This window comes from Helianthus annuus, chromosome 6 (genome assembly GCF_002127325.2).
Source record: "Helianthus annuus cultivar XRQ/B chromosome 6, HanXRQr2.0-SUNRISE, whole genome shotgun sequence".
NCBI classification, from domain to species: domain Eukaryota; kingdom Viridiplantae; phylum Streptophyta; class Magnoliopsida; order Asterales; family Asteraceae; genus Helianthus; species Helianthus annuus.
In genome coordinates this window covers 13208428-13228264 of record NC_035438.2, presented here as the reverse complement: position 1 = coordinate 13228264, position 19837 = coordinate 13208428, and the positions used below count along the sequence as shown (strand labels likewise).

The following is a 19837-nucleotide window of genomic DNA, read 5'->3' as shown; positions in this document are numbered from 1 at the left end:
TAAAGTCTTTAAAATGACCGAAAAGCCCCTTCGGGGCATAATATAAACTTAAACTCGTTACGGGCATTACGGAAGGTATCCTACTGATACCAAAATACTTTTAAGGCATATTGACTTAGGAAATAAGCGTACGACTCTTATGGTTAACCGTTTCGCCTATTTGCGCACACGGTACGGCTCATGGAACTAGTTTTCGTGCAATAGCCGATACGGGTCAAATTATACTATTTGAACCCCAAAATCCAGAGTATGAACCATTGACCCATATAAAAACAAGTCTCTGAACTTGTTGGGTCCAAATCATACTCCATTCTCGGTTTTCGCCTTTTCATGCGAATTAACCATATCTATATATCGGAATCAACCGGTTTAAGCTACGGCTAATACAAGGACCGTTAGGATTCTAAGAGGTTAATTAAAACCTTCGTTCCAGATTAGGAGCCCCAGTAAAAGCTATCGGTGACTTGATCTAAATTAAGGATTAATACTTGCAAAGGTAAATACTTTTGACTTATTTCCCCTATATGGGCTTGGGTTACGGTATATTAATACCGCTTGATTGAGCATTATATACTTCCATCGCTTAGGTGGTTAATTGATTAAATATGATTGGCTCATTTAAACAGTTTTGTTGCTTATAAGCCTTTGGGGGGTTTAATGACCGTTGTCCCGGATATCCTAGGCATCATTTTACGAAATGGCCACGACCATCGACATCCCGGTGTAGGCGTACACCCGGTATAAAGTGTCGACATTAAAACTAAAAGACGTAGCCGTTGGTTTCTGTACTACGGTTTTACGCAAACGTGGTGTGTCTATAAATCTTTAACCCGGCACGACCCGGGCTACTGAACGCATAAAAGAACATGTAAAACGTTCACAAGATCATTATGAATTTTCCCAAGTTATAAAAGAGTTTGTGCCTTGTGCATTCAAATCAATTTTAATAAACATTTTCAAATGTGTCAGTTGAATGTATTTACCAGTGTAAACTGACGTATTTTCCCCAAAAAGATTAAGTGCAGGTATCTAAACGTAATTGGCTGGTATTAGCTCCCTAGCGTCGGGATAAGCCTCGCAAGCTTGATTGCAGTATCTGATGGAACAATAATTTATGACTATTTACGATCCACTGTGGATATTCGACTTCTGTAATACATTTTGATATTACGATCAGAGGTTGAAATTATATATTTACCTTATGCTTCCGCTGTGCATTATATAATTGTGTGGTTTGACTATATTGTTGCCAACATCGTCACGGAAATCCCCCACCGGGCCCACCGGTGAGACACGTGGAAATCGGGGTGTGACAGGTTGGTATCAGAGCCAACATTGAGTGAATTAAACACTACCCTATTGTGTTTAATCTCAATGACACAATTGCACATACTTGAATCTAGACAAGAACTTAGGACAAATTCGGATTTATACTCCTTTTTGTCTTTATTTTCGATTTGATTTTTAATAAGTTTTGGAGCAGGAAAATGCCACCTGTTATATTCCGAGGAAGAGGAAGGGGACGAAGAGGCCGAGGAGAAATCGTGACACATCACGATCAAGAAGCTGGACCATCTGGTACAAGACATCCTTCGATGACACGAAGCGAAGAGCCACAACGAAGAAGAGATCTTTACGAACCAGCGAGGCATTCCACTTCGCACAGCTCAACGCCATCCTACCGGCACTCCTTTGGACCAGATTCAGAAAATAATCCCAACAACCCACAACCTTCCTTCATACCTCTACAACGTTCGGTTTCGCACCGGAACTACGACGACCCTAGTCCATACTACATAGCCCAGTTTAATCCGGCTGACTACATACAGGAACCTTCAGGTTTTGTTCCACTAGGGCCACAAGACCATTTTTCTGAAGATCCCATGGAAGAAGATGAGGATCCAACTGAACCAGCTCGTGGTACGCCCACGCATCCGATAGAAGTATCTGATGGATCTTCATATCATGGTCCGCAGTATCAAGGCCCAGATAGCTTTATGGCCTTGTTTGACCGACATGAGTGGTACAACACACCATCTCATCAGACACAACAACCGAGACATCCACAGGATCCCTCTGAGGATTCACGCTTTGAGGCAGTTACGCCACCACCTCCGCCACCGGCACAACCAGTAATACCTGATCCGCCGAGGCGTAGGAGGACCAATGCTCGTATGTCTACACGAGGAGGAGGGGGTAACCACTTCAGCACTCCTCGACATTCTAGTAGTAGCCACTATCCGCCACTACATGAAGAAGGACCTTCAAGTCCAATACAGGAAGCGAACTCCGCACCTACTGCACGAAATTCGCCACCATTTGGGTATGACCAACCCATACCAGCTTATACGGGTCCAACGGCTTACAACCCGTTTGAACCGTCACAAGCACAATACAACTACGGCTATGAGCGCGACCCATATGTGGTGTCGGCTAGATATAATGCGCGCTACCCTGACGGAGCACATGGAAACATGGGACCACCGGATTACTCAGCTCATGGGTATCCAATACCTCCCAGACCTCCCGTTCCGCATCAAGCGCCACAACCACGATTTTCTCCTCCTGAACAGGAAGAAATACTCCATCGACTAGATCGTGTGGAGAGAGAGTTCGAGGAAGAGAAGAAAAGCCACCGAGGATTTCTCAAGGGCTTGGCGAACCTACTAAAGGGCAAAAAGAAGAAACGTGACCACTAGCCCTTAATAGTTGTACTACTGTAATTTCTACTTTGAAATAAGTCCCTGTGTGGACAACTTATCGTATTTCAGTCCCTACGTGGACTTATCTTTAGTCCTTGCATGGACACCTATCCTGTATTAGTCCCTGCGTGGACTTGTCACTTATTTTAAAACCTCTATGGAGGTATGTACTATTTAAAAGACCCGTTTAGGGCAATATGTAATTGTATTTGAGATTTTGGAATGTATGTTATGAGTTTTGTTTTAATATATATAAAATAAATCAAAACCATTCCTTTTATATTGATCTGCCTAAATAAAGAATCTTAAAAGGGTGAAACCTAGCTTGGGGTCTTTTAAGATCTAGTCAAGATGGTACGACCTAACTGAAAAGATTCTGATTCCCTGTTAACCTCTGTACGCATGTTAACATTCATGGCAGATGTGATTCGTTATAATCACGCACGTCATTCTTATACAATAATCCTTTAAGGATTTCAAAACCCAACTAAATGATTTATAAATCGCGGGTTAAATCACCAATGAAGGTGATCAGTATTATAAAGACATCCATTAGTGATGCAATGCCTACGGGCCAGAATTATTAAAACATCCATTAGTGATGTAGTGCCTACGGGCCAATATTATAAAAACATCCATTAGTGATGCAGTGCCTACGGGCCAGTATTATAAAAACATCCATTAGTGATATAGTGCCTACGGGCCAATATTATTAAAACATCCGTTAGTGGTGTAGTGCCTACGGGCCAGTACTATAAAACATCCATTTAGCGATGTAGTGCCTACGGGCCGACTATATTCAAACATCCATTAGAGGTGTAGTGCCTATGGGCCATAATAACTGTCTTATAAAGACAAAAGGCAGTGGTAGTCTATGACTCTCTGTCAGAAGGAGATAAAAGAACTACGGTTCAATTCTCTATGCCTTTGATTCTCTGAAATCTCGGCTAATATTATAAAACATCATCATGATTAGGCTTTATGCCGCCAATACTATTTATATAGTTGAAATAGGATATATTCAAATCCTAATATCTAGTAAAATAAAAAGTTAACCCAATATGGTCTCTGTACCATGGTTGACAAATTGTCATAAAAGACAATCACATAATAATCTCCTAAATTAAAATTTTGTTATCTTCTGTAACAGATTCAAGTTACAATGGCGGATCCCAATGGAGAGAACAGCCACACAAACGAAGATGACTATGACAATGCGTCAGTACATTTGACAGGCGCACAGCTAAAGGCTCTGATCAACAATGCTGTCCAGGCAGCTATTGATCGTCAAAATACTGAGTCTCAAGGCAGAACTGTGTCAAAACCACCCTCTAAACCAAAGACACACTCCAAACCACCCTCTGAACCCAAGAAAGATGACGACAAGCATTCGTCTACTGAGCACAGTGTTCACCGCGATAGAGAATATACTGATGCGTCCAGTGCTAAGGGTTGCACCTACAAATACTTTGTATCATGCAAGCCCCGTGAATTTACAGGGGAAAAAGGTGCGGTTGATTGTATCACCTGGCTGGACGAGATGGACACGATTGTGGACATCAGCGGGTGCGCTGAGAGGGACGTGGTTAAGTTTGTGTCCCAGTCATTCAAGGGCGAGGCCCTGGCATGGTGGAGAGCTCTGGTGCAGGCTTCAGGTAAGTCTGCCTTGTACAAAATGTCATGGGGGGAGTTTATTACCCTCATAAAAGAAAACTACTGCCCTCAGCACGAGGTTGAGAAGATTGAGGCTGATTTTGTCTCACTAGTGATGACAAACCTGGATTGTCAAGCTTATCTGACAAGCTTTAACACTATGTCACGCCTGGTGCCATATCTTGTGACACCAGAACCACGAAGGATTGCCCGATTCATTGGGGGCTTAGAGCCGGCGATCAAGGCCAGCGTAAAAGCCTCTAGGCCAACGACCTTCAGGTCAGTTACTGACCTCTCCTTGTCTCTTACACTTGATGCTGTCCGTCTGAGGGCACAAAGGAGCAAGGAGGCTGAGAAGCGAAAGCGTGAGGATGATACCTCATGAAAGTCTGGGAAAAAGCACCGTGGAAACGGTGAAGGCAAGAGAGGTTCGGAGGCAAAGAAGGAGGGGCAAGCTGATGGAAGACCTCACTGCAAGGTCTGCAAGAAACCTCACTCCGGGAAGTGTAGGTTTGCGTCTGGTTCACAGTCGCAACAAAGAACTCCACCCTGTGGGCTATGCAAGTCCAAGGAGCATAAGACAGTGGAGTGCAAAAAGATAAAGGACGCAACCTGCTTTAATTGTAATGAAAAGGGGCACATAAAGAGTAATTGCCCGAAGTATGCCAAGAAGACGGAGGAGACTAAGAAATCAAATGCGAGAATTTTTCGCTTGGATGCAAAGGAAGCGGTCAAGGACGACAATGTGCTTACAGGTACTTTTCTCGTAAATAATATATTTGCAAGAGTACTGTTTGATTCTGGCGCTGACAAGTCCTTTGTAGACCAGAAATTTTGCCAACTACTAAATATGCCAATCAAAACCCTTGACGTGAAATACGAAGTAGAGTTAGCAGACGGCACGATAGAAACCGTCTCTACCGTTCTAGAAGGATGTGAAATATCCATTAGGAACCATTCTTTTCCTTTATCTCTACTTCCTTTCAAACTTGCGGGTTTTGACATCGTGCTAGGCATGGACTGGTTATCCCATAACCAGGCCCAAATCATTTGCGGCAAGCGGCAAATAGTTTTAAAGACTCCGAGTGGTGAATCTCTTACCATTCGAGGGGATACGCATTACGGATTGCCCGAAGACGTATCTATGCTGAAAGCTTCAAGGTGTTTGAACAGAGGCTGTGTAATTTACATGGCTCAAGTAATAATTGAAGAACCAAAGCCGAAGATCGAGGATCTTCCTGTCATTTCTGAATACCCCGAGGTTTTCCCTGAAGAACTACCTGGTTTGCCACCAGATAGACAAGTGGAGTTCAGAATTGACATCATTCCTGGAGCAGCTCCGATAGCAAGAGCACCTTACAGATTAGCGCCAACGGAAATGAAAGAACTGAGGACCCAGTTGGATGAACTGCTGGCGAAAGGTTTTATCAGACCTAGTTCATCTCCCTGGGGAGCTCCTGTCCTATTTGTAAAGAAGAAGGACGGATCAATGCGGTTGTGCATCGACTATAGAGAACTGAATAAAGTTACCATAAAGAATAGATATCCTTTACCAAGGATCGATGATCTATTCGATCAGCTGCAAGGAGCAAGCTACTTCTCCAAGATCGACTTAAGGTCGGGCTATCATCAACTAAGGGTCAGAGATGAAGATGTACACAAGACTGCATTTAGAACTCGCTATGGTCATTACGAGTTCTTAGTGATGCCTTTTGGGCTCACAAATGCACCGGCTGCGTTCATGGATCTCATGAATCGCGTTTGCAAGCCATACTTGGACAAATTCGTCATAGTCTTCATCGACGATATCCTGATATATTCCAAGAACCAAGATGACCACGAGAAGCACCTCCGTTGCATTCTCGAATTACTACAACGTGAGAAACTCTACGCCAAATTCTCGAAATGTGAATTCTGGCTACGAGAGGTCCAGTTTTTAGGACACGTTGTGAGTGAGCGTGGTATCCAAGTGGATCCCGCTAAGGTAGAGGCAGTCATTAACTGGCAAGAGCCAAAGACGCCTACCGAGATTCGTAGTTTCCTGGGATTAGCAGGATACTACCGGAGATTTATTGAGAATTTTTCAAGGATTGCTGCGCCCTTGACTTCCTTGACCAAGAAGAAAGAAAAGTACATTTGGGGCCCGAAGCAGCAAGAGTCCTTTGAAATACTGAAGCAGAAGCTAAGCAACGCACCTGTGTTGACATTACCGGAAGGTACAGATGAATTCGTAGTTTACTGCGATGCATCACACACAGGCATGGGGTGTGTGCTTATGCAGAAGGGCAAGGTGATAGCCTATGCTTCAAGGCAATTAAAGGTGCATGAAAAGAATTACACCACCCACGACTTGGAGTTGGGTGCCGTTGTATTTGCACTTAAGTTGTGGAGGCACTACCTTTATGGTATTAAATTTGTGATTTATTCTGATCACAAAAGCCTCCAGCACCTGTTCAACCAGAAAGAGTTGAACATGAGACAGCGCCGTTGGATGGAAACCCTGAATGATTATGACTGTGAAATCAGGTACCATCCCGGCAAGGCGAATGTAGTCGCCGATGCCTTGAGCAGGAAAGAAAGGGTAAAACCCATTCGAATCAATGCCAAGAGCATTGAAGTTAAAAATAATTTGATTGAAAGGATATTGGCTGCACAGCGAGAGGCTGTGTTGGAAGCTAATTATCCTAATGAAAAGCTGGGAGTAACTGAGGAGCAGTTGACTCTTAGCAAGGATGGAATTCTTAGGCTGAATGGACGTATATGGGTTCCGATTTATGGGGGACTACGAGATGTTGTTCTCCAGGAAGCCCATAGCTCTAAATACTCAGTCCATCCTGGTGCTGATAAAATGTACCAAGACTTAAAGGCAAATTATTGGTGGATAGGCTTGAAAAAGTCTGTAGCCGCCCATGTAGCAAAGTGCTTGACTTGTGCTCAAGTCAAAGCCGAGCACCAAAAGCCGTCTGGTTTGCTACAACAGCCTGAACTTCCCGAGTGGAAGTGGGAATGTGTAACTATGGACTTCATAACCAAGTTACCCAAGACCAGGAAAGGAAATGATACAATATGGGTCATAGTCGATAGGCTGACTAAATCAGCTCATTTTCTACCCATAAAGGAGACGTATAGCTCCGATATGTTAGCCCAACTTTATGTTGATAAGATTGTAGCCTTACATGGCATACCTGTGTCTATTATTTCCGACAGGGATACTAGATACACATCTCACTTCTGGAAGAGTTTCCAGCAATCTTTGGGCACGCGTCTAAACTTTAGTACGGCTTACCATCCACAGACGGACGGTCAAAGTGAGCGTACTATCCAAACGCTAGAAGACATGCTTCGTGCATGTGCGATCGATCTAGGTGGTAATTGGGATAAAAACCTACCCCTGATCGAATTCTCCTACAATAATAGCTACCACACCAGCATAAAGGTTGCGCCTTTTGAGGCATTATATGGTAGGAAATGCAGATCGCCTGTTTGTTGGGCGGAAGTAGGAGAGGTCCAATTATCGGGACCAGAGATTGTTTTCCAGACAACGGACAAGATTGTCCAGATCCGGGAACGTCTCAAGGCTGCCCGCGATAGGCAGAAGAGCTACGCTGATCCAAAGCGTAAGGATTTTCACTTCGAAGTGGGTGAAAAAGTATTACTTAAGGTGTCACCCTGGAAGGGGGTGATGCGTTTCGGCAAGAAAGGCAAACTGAGTCCGAGATACATAGGGCCTTTTGAGGTCATTGAACGAGTCGGATCAGTTGCCTATAAACTGAACTTGCCTGAAGAGCTCAATGGAATTCACAATGTGTTCCACATCTGCAATCTCAAAAAGTGCTTCGCCGACGAATCGTTGGTGATTCCACACACAGATGTGCATATAGATGAGAGCTTAAAATTCATAGAAAAACCTTTGTCGATTGAAGATCGACAGGTGAAGAAGCTTCGCAGAAAGCACGTACCGATTGTAAAAGTCAAATGGGATGCTCGTAGAGGTCCTGAATATACGTGGGAAGTCGAAGCTACAATGAAAGAAAAATACCCCTATTTATTTGAGTAAATCTCGGGTCGAGATTTATTTTAAGGGGGTGAGGATGTAACACCTCGAATTTTTGTGTCCAATGATGTGTTAACACGTGTCATTTGTTTACACGTGGCATCTATAATAAATAAAGGACTAATTTTGACAAACCTTGAAAGTATATAAATTCGAGGGTTATAAATGTCAACAAGGGTAAATATACTGTATAGTATCCCTAAATAATGCTTAAACCTTCAAACGAATAAATTATAGATCGTACAAAAACAAAACGCGAAAGAAAGTGAGAGATTACAAACTACAGGGGTTAACTGTGTCAACATGTTTAATAATACCTCTGAGTGACCCTTTAACGTTCCAAAGACTTTGTAACGGTATTATACCCTCACTAAAATAATATATATGAATTTCGCGAAGTTTCGATATGAAACGAGAAAGTTACGATCGAATTCGTAGAAGAAGGGTTAAAAGCGTCAACAGTGAAAGTTAAGGCTTTCCAATATAATTAATAAATAAACCGGGGACTTAATAATGCGGGTAAATAACCGAGGGCCAAACCGCAAAGTTACCCCTTCAGAACCGAAAGGTCAGGTGAATCATTACGAAAGATTTCGTTATTAATGGCCAGATTCAGTAATCATTACAAAAAGATTTAAAAATCCTGAAATCTTAACCTTAGGCGACCCGCGTGAAGTTTAAGCATTAGTTGAGGCGGGCCGCGAGCCTCTTAAATAACGCGTCTGTTATATGAACTTTAGGCGACCCGCGTAAAAGAAGCATGGAATGTCCATGCGGGCCGCGTAAAGTGCCCAGATGCAGAATTGTAGGCGTAAAGTGCCCAGATTCAGTTTTGTTGCTTATAAGCCTTTGGGGGGTTTAATGACCGTTGTCCCGGATATCCTAGGCATCATTTTACGAAATGGCCACGACCATCGACATCCCGGTGTAGGCGTACACCCGGTATAAAGTGTCGACATTAAAACTAAAAGACGTAGCCGTTGGTTTCTGTACTACGGTTTTACGCAAACGTGGTGTGTCTATAAATCTTTAACCCGGCACGACCCGGGCTACTGAACGCATAAAAGAACATGTAAAACGTTCACAAGATCATTATGAATTTTCCCAAGTTATAAAAGAGTTTGTGCCTTGTGCATTCAAATCAATTTTAATAAACATTTTCAAATGTGTCAGTTGAATGTATTTACCAGTGTAAACTGACGTATTTTCCCCAAAAAGATTAAGTGCAGGTATCTAAACGTAATTGGCTGGTATTAGCTCCCTAGCGTCGGGATAAGCCTCGCAAGCTTGATTGCAGTATCTGATGGAACAATAATTTATGACTATTTACGATCCACTGTGGATATTCGACTTTTGTAATACATTTTGATATTACGATCAGAGGTTGAAATTATATATTTACCTTATGCTTCCGCTGTGCATTATATAATTGTGTGGTTTGACTATATTGTTGCCAACATCGTCACGGAAATCCCCCACCGGGCCCACCGGTGAGACACGTGGAAATCGGGGTGTGACATGAACCGTTCGGCAGGAAGTTCGTTTACGTTCGTTTGTGTAATAAATGAACGAACACAAACACGAAATTTCGTTCGATTAGCTAAATGAACGAACATGGACAAAGGTCTCGTTCGTTCAATTGTGTTCATAAACGTTCGGTAATGTGTTCGTGAACATACGTTCATGTTCGTTTGTTTATATTGTTCATGAGCTTTTTTGTACTTTTACTAATTTTATCTAAAATTTTTATATTCTTTAACTTTTATTTATTTTATCATCCTAAAAATTAGAATAGAAAACCCAATTCCCACTGTGCTTATGCATCTTTCCTCTATTTTTTCTCAATATTCACATTGACGAACACTATCATTCTTCGCTCTACTATTATTGCTTCAAGTTCCAACATTCATTCATCCGCATCCACCTGCTAGATTATGTCTCTTTCGTTGATTTTTTTGTGTTCTGTTCGTGAACGATTCGTGAACACGTTCATTTCCTTAATGAACGAACACGAACATAAAATCTCGTTTGGTAAGTGTTCATGAACATTTGTGAACAAATTTATTTCCTTAAAGAACGAACATGAATAAGGGCTTGTTCGTGTTCGTTCGGTACGTTTACAGCCCTAATCCTAATGAGGATGATGGAGATATTGATGCTGCAGAAGATGATGGATAGAGAAGAAGATGATGTATATAGTTAATGTTGAAGATGGCCTCACAAGAAAAAGGAATCAATGAGAGATGGATAACACATCCTTGGTTTTCTTAAAAATCTTATAAATGTATAAATAAATATATAAATTGTATTAATAAAATAGGAAAAGACTAAAATACCCTCACACAAATTATGTGATGTAACTTAACTGCGTTTTTAGACGACGTTAGTTGCAAAGGCTATAGAATTAGAATGTAACAAAACATGAATATAAAGGTTGGGTTTTGCCGATTTTATAGTAAAAGATACAAAATCCAGTTTAGGTATAGGTTGATTTTTGCAATCTATATATGATAAAAAAGAAGTTGAATGAACAGTGATTTAGTATTAGACTATCCACATCAAGGATGTTTGTAGGTGATTCTTGGCCTATGTGGAGGGCATTTGTGAGAGGGATGGATTAGTGGGTGTTGTAGAGGATGACATGGCGGGTGTTCATTCTTAAGGATTCTTGGGGAAAAATGGTGAAGGATTGGGGAATGGTGGGTCCTTTCTTTTTTTTTTATTTAGTTTAAATTTAATAAAATAATTATAATAAGGTTGTTTATGGGAAGGATATATATGTTATTGTTGTGGGTAAAAAGTGTTTGTGAGAAGAATAAGTGAAAAGCTGATGTGGCATGCTGATTAGGCTGTTTGTAGAAAGGATAGCATTTCACTGATGCGGATAGTCTTATTAAATTAGAATTAGAATTAGAATTAAACATTATAAAGAAGCAACATCTTTATGCATACATGTGTTGTAAGTTTGGCTTAGGGTGTTTTTCAAAAAAAAAAAATGAAAATTTTCTTGTCAACCCTAAAGTTTTAATCTTTGACAATTTAAGTATAAAGTTTTAATCTTTGTTTCCTTTTTAACCCTAAAGTTTTAATCTTTATCAATTTAAGTTTAAAGTTTTAATCTTTGGTAAAGCAACATCTTTATGCATACATGTGTTGTAAGTTTGGCTTAAGGTGTTTTTAAAAAAATGGAATTTTTCTTTTTAACCCTAAAGTTTTAATCTTTGACAATTTAAGTATAAAGTTTTAATCTTTGTTTCCTTTTTAACCCTAAAGTTTTAATCTTTGACAATTTAAGTTTAAAGTTTTAATCTTTGGTAATTTAACCCCTTTGATTAATTTGATTTTTCACTTCTAATTCAAAAGTTTTCATCTTATACAATTTAACCCCTTTGATTAATTTGATTTTTCACTTCTAATTCAGAAGTTTTCATCTTTTGCGATTTAACCACTTTGATTTTTTTTTACTTACGTGTTGTAATCTTGGCTTTGGGGGTTTTTCAAAGAAAAAATGGTTATGCATATGATTGTTGTAACCTTGGCTTTGGGGGGTTTTCACAAAATTATTTTTTTTACTTTTCACCCAAAAGTATTTCATAGATTACTTTTAACCCAAAACTATTTGTTTTTTTTTCTTTTAACACAAAACTTTTTATCTTTTGCAATCTATCCTCACATTTTTTTTACTTTCAACTTTGGTCCTTTATAGTTTTCATTTTCCGCAAATTTTTCGCTTTATGCTTCGTTCTAAATTTTGTGACTTAACACATCGCAACGTGCGTCTTTGGTTTAAAGTTTTTACGTTTCGTTCTAAATTTTGCGTGTTAACACAACGCAACGTGCGTGCGTGAACGTTTTACATCGTCTATTTTTTCCCATTTGACAGGTTCAACATAACCTGCGCGTCCTAAATCGACTTATAACTAAAGAATCCCCGCCGCATTACGGCGGGTCGTAATTCTAGTTATTTAAAATTAGAATGGAATGAATAGTAACATCATTAAGAGATGAGCAAATGGTATCGGGTATAGGTACCAGTCTCAAATTTATCAAACCGGTGTATTTTCGGTACCGGTTCTGCACAGGTATTCACCGGTTTTTACCCTCGAATACCGGTGTCGTACCTGTACCGACCAGTACCGAACCGTACCATACTAATTATATTCGGTACCGGTACCCACTTTTGGGGTTTTCGGTAACGGTATTTTCGGTACCGGTTGGTAACGAGCTCATCAAATCCTGTAGCAACGCAACAATGCAAGTAATTGCACCGTTTAGATTACAGTAAGTAAATTGTATTTCGTTTGAATGAGGTTTTATATACACAACAACTTATTTTGCTTTCTTTTTTGTCTTTTTCTGTAATGAATGAATTGTAGCATATAAAATTAACTTGGATATTTAGAATATTGATGAGCAAATCGTATCAAATCCTGTAAACGAACCGGTATCGTATGGATACCAAATTTACTATACCAAATCATTTTCGGTACCAATTTGGTACCCACCTTTTGGCGTTTTCAGAATCGTTACTTTCGTTTCGACACCGGTCTAGCACCATACCTGTATTTATTGATTTTTACCTTCAAATACCATACCGTATTGTACCGAGCATTTTCGGTGCCGGTACCTAATTTTGATGATTTTCCGGATCGGTACTTTCGCTGCCGTTACCGGTACCGAGCTCATCCATATTTTAACGTGTTAGCAACGTAATAACTGAACTGAAAACAACCGAATTTCCAACGTGTAGGACGTGTGGGCCCTATTATTATATATTAGGTTATTTAAAATCGTTTTTTTATGACGGAGTGACTAACCTTACCATGTCATTTTATTTATGTTTTGATATTCAGTATCTGTTTGCCGTTGCTGACACGCCTTTTATAGTTATTGAGTCCCGCCGCAACGCGCGGGATGAAAAATAACTAGTTTGTATAAATACTAACTATTTGACTTCTATTAAAAAAAGAAAGAAAGAAAAGTATACAAAATCAAAGAATCCCACTTCTCACCCCTCTAATTCTATTTAAACCACTATCTTTCTTTATCTCTTTAACACACCCTCATAAAACCAGCAACATGATTTGCTTCTGAAATTTTTCAAAAGTTTCATGGCAGAAATACAATAACTGGTGGTGATGGGGATTTCGGTTCCACTACTCCGGCAACCGTATCTCCTCGGAAACAAGCTTACTTCTCCGGCATGCTTATGAAGAATCCCGGCGTACCAATATTCCTTTCTGTGTTTTTAGTCACCCTTTTTCTCACTGCAGACTTATTCACTCGTTGGGTTGATGTTGTAAGTATATAATTATCCATCATAATCATGGTTTTATAGATATTAATATCACTATGGATATTAATTTAATATACACATAAGCAATTCTAACTAATATAGCTTTAATCCTTGATTTTGACTGAATTTCAGTCGATATTTTTTCAATTATTTTTACGTGATGATCAAACAACATTATTTTAGTGGAAAAATGTATTCATATTAATCAAGAAAAGTAATTTCATTTGACGTTATGCTTGATACGTGCTTTAAATAAATCAAATAAAAAAGAATCCATAATATAATGGAAATTGCAAGAAAAAAACATTAATATTATTCTATTTTAATTAAAAAAAACGCATATATCATTTTGATTTGTAAACTATAACGCAAGTATAAAATTTGTAGAGAGATGTCTTTTTTTCTTTGAAAGGTGAGAGATGTCTATAGGGGAATCCTTCCTTTCTATCTTTTTAACAAAATTTCTTGGTATATTTATATTCAAATATAGACAAAAGATAAAATACAAATACATTTATCATACAAAACTTACGATTAAGATGAAAATGTAAAAGAAACGCGGTGACATTTCCGTAATTATTTACTCGTAGAGTAATTATCAAAATTACTTTACAAATGATTTTGTAAGGTAATTTTGATCTTGTAGAGTAATTTGTAAATTATCATAATTAGTTTACAAATGGTACTGTAAGGTAATTTTAATCTTATAAGGTAATTTTGATCTTGTAGGGTAATTTTGTAGAGTATGATAATTACTTTACAAATAATCTTTTCCAGTAAATTTAATCTTTTAAGGTAATTTTGAATTGTATATTTGTATGTTGTTTGATAAACTTGTATAGTAATTTTAATACACTTGTAGATTCATTTTGATAATTACCCTACCAAATTATTTTACAAAATCACCCTACAAAATCATTTGTAGAGTAATTATGATAATTACACTACGAGTAAATAATTATGAAAATGTCATCGCGTTTGTTTTACTTTTTTATTCCTTTCGTACGTTTTGTACGATAAGGCTTTTTGTACGTGAACTTAACTCTTCAAATATAAACCAATAAATATTAAGAATCACACAAGTCATTAACACTTAAATCGTATTAGGGAAGCAAAGCTCATTCCATTTAGTAGAGTTAGGGGTTGTTTGTTTACCTCTTAATGAGGCTCTTAATGGTTCAGACCTCTTACTGGTTCAGCATTTAATGGTTCAGACAGTTTGTTTCACGAGCAGATGTCTAAATGGTTCAGACATTTGCCTCTGAATGGTTAAGATTTATACAGAGTCTGAATGGTTAAGACCTCTAAGCTGAATTCGTCAGACATTTGCCTCTGAACGGTTAAGCATTATACAGGTTCTTAATGGTTCAGACCTCTTACTGGTTTAGCACTTAATGGTTCAGACTTCTTACTTGTTCAGCATTTAACCATTCAGATGTTGCCAAACAGCCCCTTAATCAAACTGAACCAAATTAAAAAAAAAAAACACACACATACTGACATACGTGCCAATATATATAGTTTGGTTTTAATATTGATCCGGTTACATCGATTATTTGTACACACAGTCATAATCATTGCCCAGAACTCAATTATAGGAAAACACACACAATTGGATCATTAAACTGAGTTATGGAAATGATCATAACCGAACCATCATTTTTTCAATTAGTTCGGTTATTTAATTATGATTCATTTATTCTTTCATTGTGTTTTGATATATGAAACTGAGACAATCATATTTTCCCACTCCATTAGATTTTATATATGATTAAAGGTTAAAAAAAACCCCCTTAATTTTAGTTTTTTAATAAGGCCAATTGGATTTTAACACCTTTAACTTTGAAGAATTGGCCGATAACACCCGCAACTAACACTTTGATCTGTGACACCCCAAACTTTTAATTTTCTTTGTCGTTTCACCACTCAGTTAAGAAATCACTAACTGAGTTACCCTTCCATCCTACATGGCATCATTAATCCTACGTGGTTCTTATGACGTGGCCCATAATTGCAGATGTGGCACATTAATTGTATAAAAGGCATCATCTTCTTCGTTTTTAACACTGCACAAACAAGGAAACCCTAAATTAAAGCCATACGCATCGACCCAAATCGAAACCCTAATTTGCTCATCACGAGATCATAGCAAACCTTCAACTTATTTGCTGATCGACATGTTTAATTCTTCCAACTCTTCATGTAATACCAACCGAATCCCTAAAATATTCAAGGTGGACATGGATGGAAATTTGTATTGTCATCACGATATCAGAGCTGTTATTCGCGTAGCAGGAAGGAGAAGTGTTCGATGTGGTGCTGAATTTTACGGTTGCTCACAATGGCCGGTAAGTCTTGTGTATCCCCATGTATTGAATTTAACTTGTTTTTGAACTGACGACATGATGTTGGTTTGTAGCGAGACGACTGCAAGTTCTTTATGTGGAAAAGAGATTTCGACAAATTATTCGAAGTTCATTCAACTTGCAGCTCAAGTGCAGTTACAAGAAGTGATGCTATGACCGGGAATGAATATAATTTGCAATTGTGGAACAACTTGCTATCTCAAGAGAACAATATGTTGAAACGACAAATTTGTGCGAAAGAATTCATGTTGAAGCAGCAGTTTTTGTTTAGCTTGTTTGTTATCATTGCCATGTTGTTTTACATAGTGTATCGAATTTAACTTGTTTTTTATTGTAAGTTCTTTGACATGAATGAATGTAGTGAAGTTGGGCTTTGACTTGTTTTTAATTGTAATTTCTTTAAGTTGTTTGTTATTGCAGACCAAAAGAGACTTTGACTTTGTGCAGACCATTTTTACCATTTGAAACCACATGTGCAGAATGACCATATATTCCTGTGACCATATACAAGTGTGCAGACCATATACAGCACATGCAAACCAAAACAAGTGTGCATAGTATGCATAATGACCATATACTCCTGTCACCATATATGTGCAGAATGAACATTATACCCATGTGATCATATATGCATGACTTTAAGGCCACAGCAGACATAAGTTAACTGCAGAATGACCATTATACCCCTGTGATCATATATGCATGACTTTAAGGCCACAACAGACATAAGTTAACTGCAGAATGACCATTATACCCCTGTGATCATATATGCATGACTTTAAGTTAACTGCAGACATAAGTTAACTGCAGAATGACCATTATACCCCTGTGATCATATATGCAAGACATAAGTTAACTGCAGAATGACCATTATACCATTAACCATTCAAAAGATTCAGCACATCAGTCATAAGTTTACATAGTCATTACAAAACCAACAAAAGATTAACCACTAACCATTCATAACATATTAACTAACTGCAGCATTCTCCGTTGGTCTTCCCCTTTTACTTGGCCTTCCTCTTTTAGTTGGCCTTCCCCTTTTACTTGCTTTTTTCCTTCCGATTTGTGCCGCATTTTGAGAATCTGTTAACATTAAACAAATTTAGGAAACAATGATATAATCAATAAACCAACTGAATATATTGAGTTCACCTTTAACTGTGCATTTTCTCTTGTTGTGACCTCTTTCTCCACAAATCCCACAAGTCATTACAACCCCATGCTTAGTCAGTTTGCCTGGTTTCTTGGGATCCTCATGAGGGTCCCTCTTTCTGTTTTTCTTAGGCCTACCAGGTGCCTTTTTGATTGGAGGTGGATCCATTGGATAATCAACCTTCGGCCAAAACTTTTCACTAGGCAATGGTGGGATTGAGTACTCATAAGTTCTCATGTATGTTTCTTTGTGGTAACATGGGTCAACATAATCCTCAGCATTCTTATGCAAAAATCCAGCCACGGCACACACATGCTTACAAGGATACCCCCTTAATTGCCACTTTCTACATGTACAGGTCTTTTTTTCCAAGTCAACTGTAACATCATCAACATCTCTAACTTGGAAAACCTGATAAGATGAGGGGTATACCTCACACCTAAAGGCTGCATCTTTTGAGAAATCAAGTTTCTCCTGGATATTGGGGCAAATGACCACATCTTTGGCTTCCATTTCAGTTCTTTTGATGACTAACCTACTCATGATTTGAACCCTAATGTCCTCTAGCATGTATATAATATGCTTTGACCTTGCAGTTATGATATAACCATTAAATGTTTCTGCCATGTTGTTTACTATGACATCACATTTAGTGTGAGTTTTCAAGTAGCACCTGTTAAATGCTTTGGGATCCTGCTTTAAGATTGCCTCTACTGCATCCTGGTTTATGGCCCTCATTTCATCAATGGCTTGGAGGTAATCAGGTTCACAGTATGCTCTTGCAGCTTTCCAATACAATTCCTTGAGCTCCTCATCCTTAAAATTCTTGTGCCAATTTGCATAGATGTGCCTTGCACAGTTTCTATGCTCTGCTCTTGGCCAAATAAGTGCCATAGCATTTAAAAGACCCTGCAGCAGATAAATGATTATTAAACTGAGACATTACAGCAGAAGATAATTGTTCATTGTAATAACTGATAATGGCTACTACCTTTTGTTGATCTGAGATGAATGTCCATGCCTCACCACCATCACTTACACCCAAACACTTCCTGAGCTCTTCCATAAACCATTCCCAGCTATCGTTATTTTCACCATCCACAACTGCCCATGCCAATGGATACATCTGATCATTAGCATCTCTGCCAACTGCAGTTAACAACATCCCTCCTAGGAAGGTCTTTAGAAAACAACCATCTAGACACAAGACCTTCCTACATCCAGCTAGAAATCCTCTTTTCACACCATCAAAACACACAAACAGTCTGAAAAAAGTTTCACATGTGGCTGTGGGATCTAAGTTAATGAAACCTGGTGGTGCAGTAACAAGCACAAATGTTGATGTTGGGTTTACTTTTTTCAAAATCTCCAAGTATGCACCAATTTTGCTATAATGATCCCTCATTGATCCATGAAGTTTCTTATGGGCACATGTTTTAGCCTTGTAGGCCAGCCACTTTGTGATTATTACTTTATACTTATGTTTCACAGCCAATATGATTTCCTTAGCCGACCAGTTGGGCTTGGATTTGAACACTTGCAGGAACTCATTAGCTATGAACATTGCAGTTAGCTGTCTATTCTTGACCATGTTTCTTTGGCAGGTATGTGTATGCCTCTCGAACTACCTCATCAAGCAATTTCTTTTTGGCTTCCAAATGTATTTTGGTTGCCTCTCGAACTGCATGTTGTGACTGTATCCACTCATCATCCTCCTTGTCTGAGTCTAATCCAAATGTATTTTGGTTTACATCATCTGCAGCTTCCTCTTCATCACTGGTCTCAACTAGTTCATCATAATCTTCCTCATCAGAATTTGACTCTTCATCTTGCACGATGAACTCAGTATCTTCACTGTCCTTGTCTGCTTGCTTACCTATTGAGTTAGAGCTGCATCCAGGGGAAACCCTAGAAGATTGGGCTTCAGGTTTACTGGGCTGGGTAACAGGGTTACTGGGCTGGGTAACAGGGTTGGGCTGGGTAACAGGCTTGGGCTGGGTATCAGGTTTTGGAGTAGAACTGGAGTGGGCTTCAGGTGCACTCAATGGACGTTCTTGAACAAATACTTCCATAAATGTTTCACTCCATTTAAAAACCTTCTTAACCAACTCCAACACATCTCTATCATCACGAAAATGCTTAATTTCACCATCATCCGCATCCAACCCATACATATGAAAGTTCCTTGATTTATAGCATTTCATTTCCAATGCATAATCTGCTAGCTCAAAGTATGAAATGTGGTCTACATCAACTTTAATTAACCTAGATTCACCCCCAACATACTGTGGTACACCAAAACCTAACTCAATGTAACCACCATACCAAATCATAACATCAATCGTTTCCCCCATTGCATAATCTACTAGTTCTTGTGAAATCTTACCTTGATCGTTGTTTAACCTTGATGGTTTGTTGATTGTTGAGAAGCTAGGTCACTGTCGCTGTCGCCCTCTTGATCGTTCCCTCCAAAATGAACAGATGAACAATGCCAGGTCCCTCACATTTTGCTTCTTATTGCATGTTATAGGCCACGTCATAAGAACCACGTAGGATTAATGATGCCATGTAGGATGGAAGGGTAACTCAGTTAGTGATTTCTTAACTGAG

General features: G+C 38.9%; 1 protein-coding gene and 1 pseudogene across 1 annotated transcript; both read left to right on the top strand.

The window, feature by feature from the left end:
• LOC110883902 overlaps window positions 1-19837 on the top strand; it is a 49313-nt pseudogene that overhangs the window by 20263 nt on the left and 9213 nt on the right.
• LOC118479701 lies at window positions 15110-16448 on the top strand. The gene is made up of 2 exons (XM_035974400.1): window positions 15110-16053; window positions 16125-16448. The coding sequence occupies exons 1-2, from the start codon at window positions 15883-15885 to the stop codon at window positions 16389-16391; spliced, it is 438 nt and encodes a 145-aa protein (XP_035830293.1). The 5' UTR covers window positions 15110-15882; the 3' UTR covers window positions 16392-16448.

Excerpts from the sequence above, each read along its gene's own strand:
- LOC118479701 (XM_035974400.1), top strand. The coding sequence starts at position 15,883 with ATGTTTAATTCTTCCAACTCTTCATGTAATACCAACCGAATCCCTAAA. Across the intron at positions 16,054-16,124 it reads ACGGTTGCTCACAATGGCCG|CGAGACGACTGCAAGTTCTT; the intron begins GTAAGTCTTGTG and ends GTTGGTTTGTAG.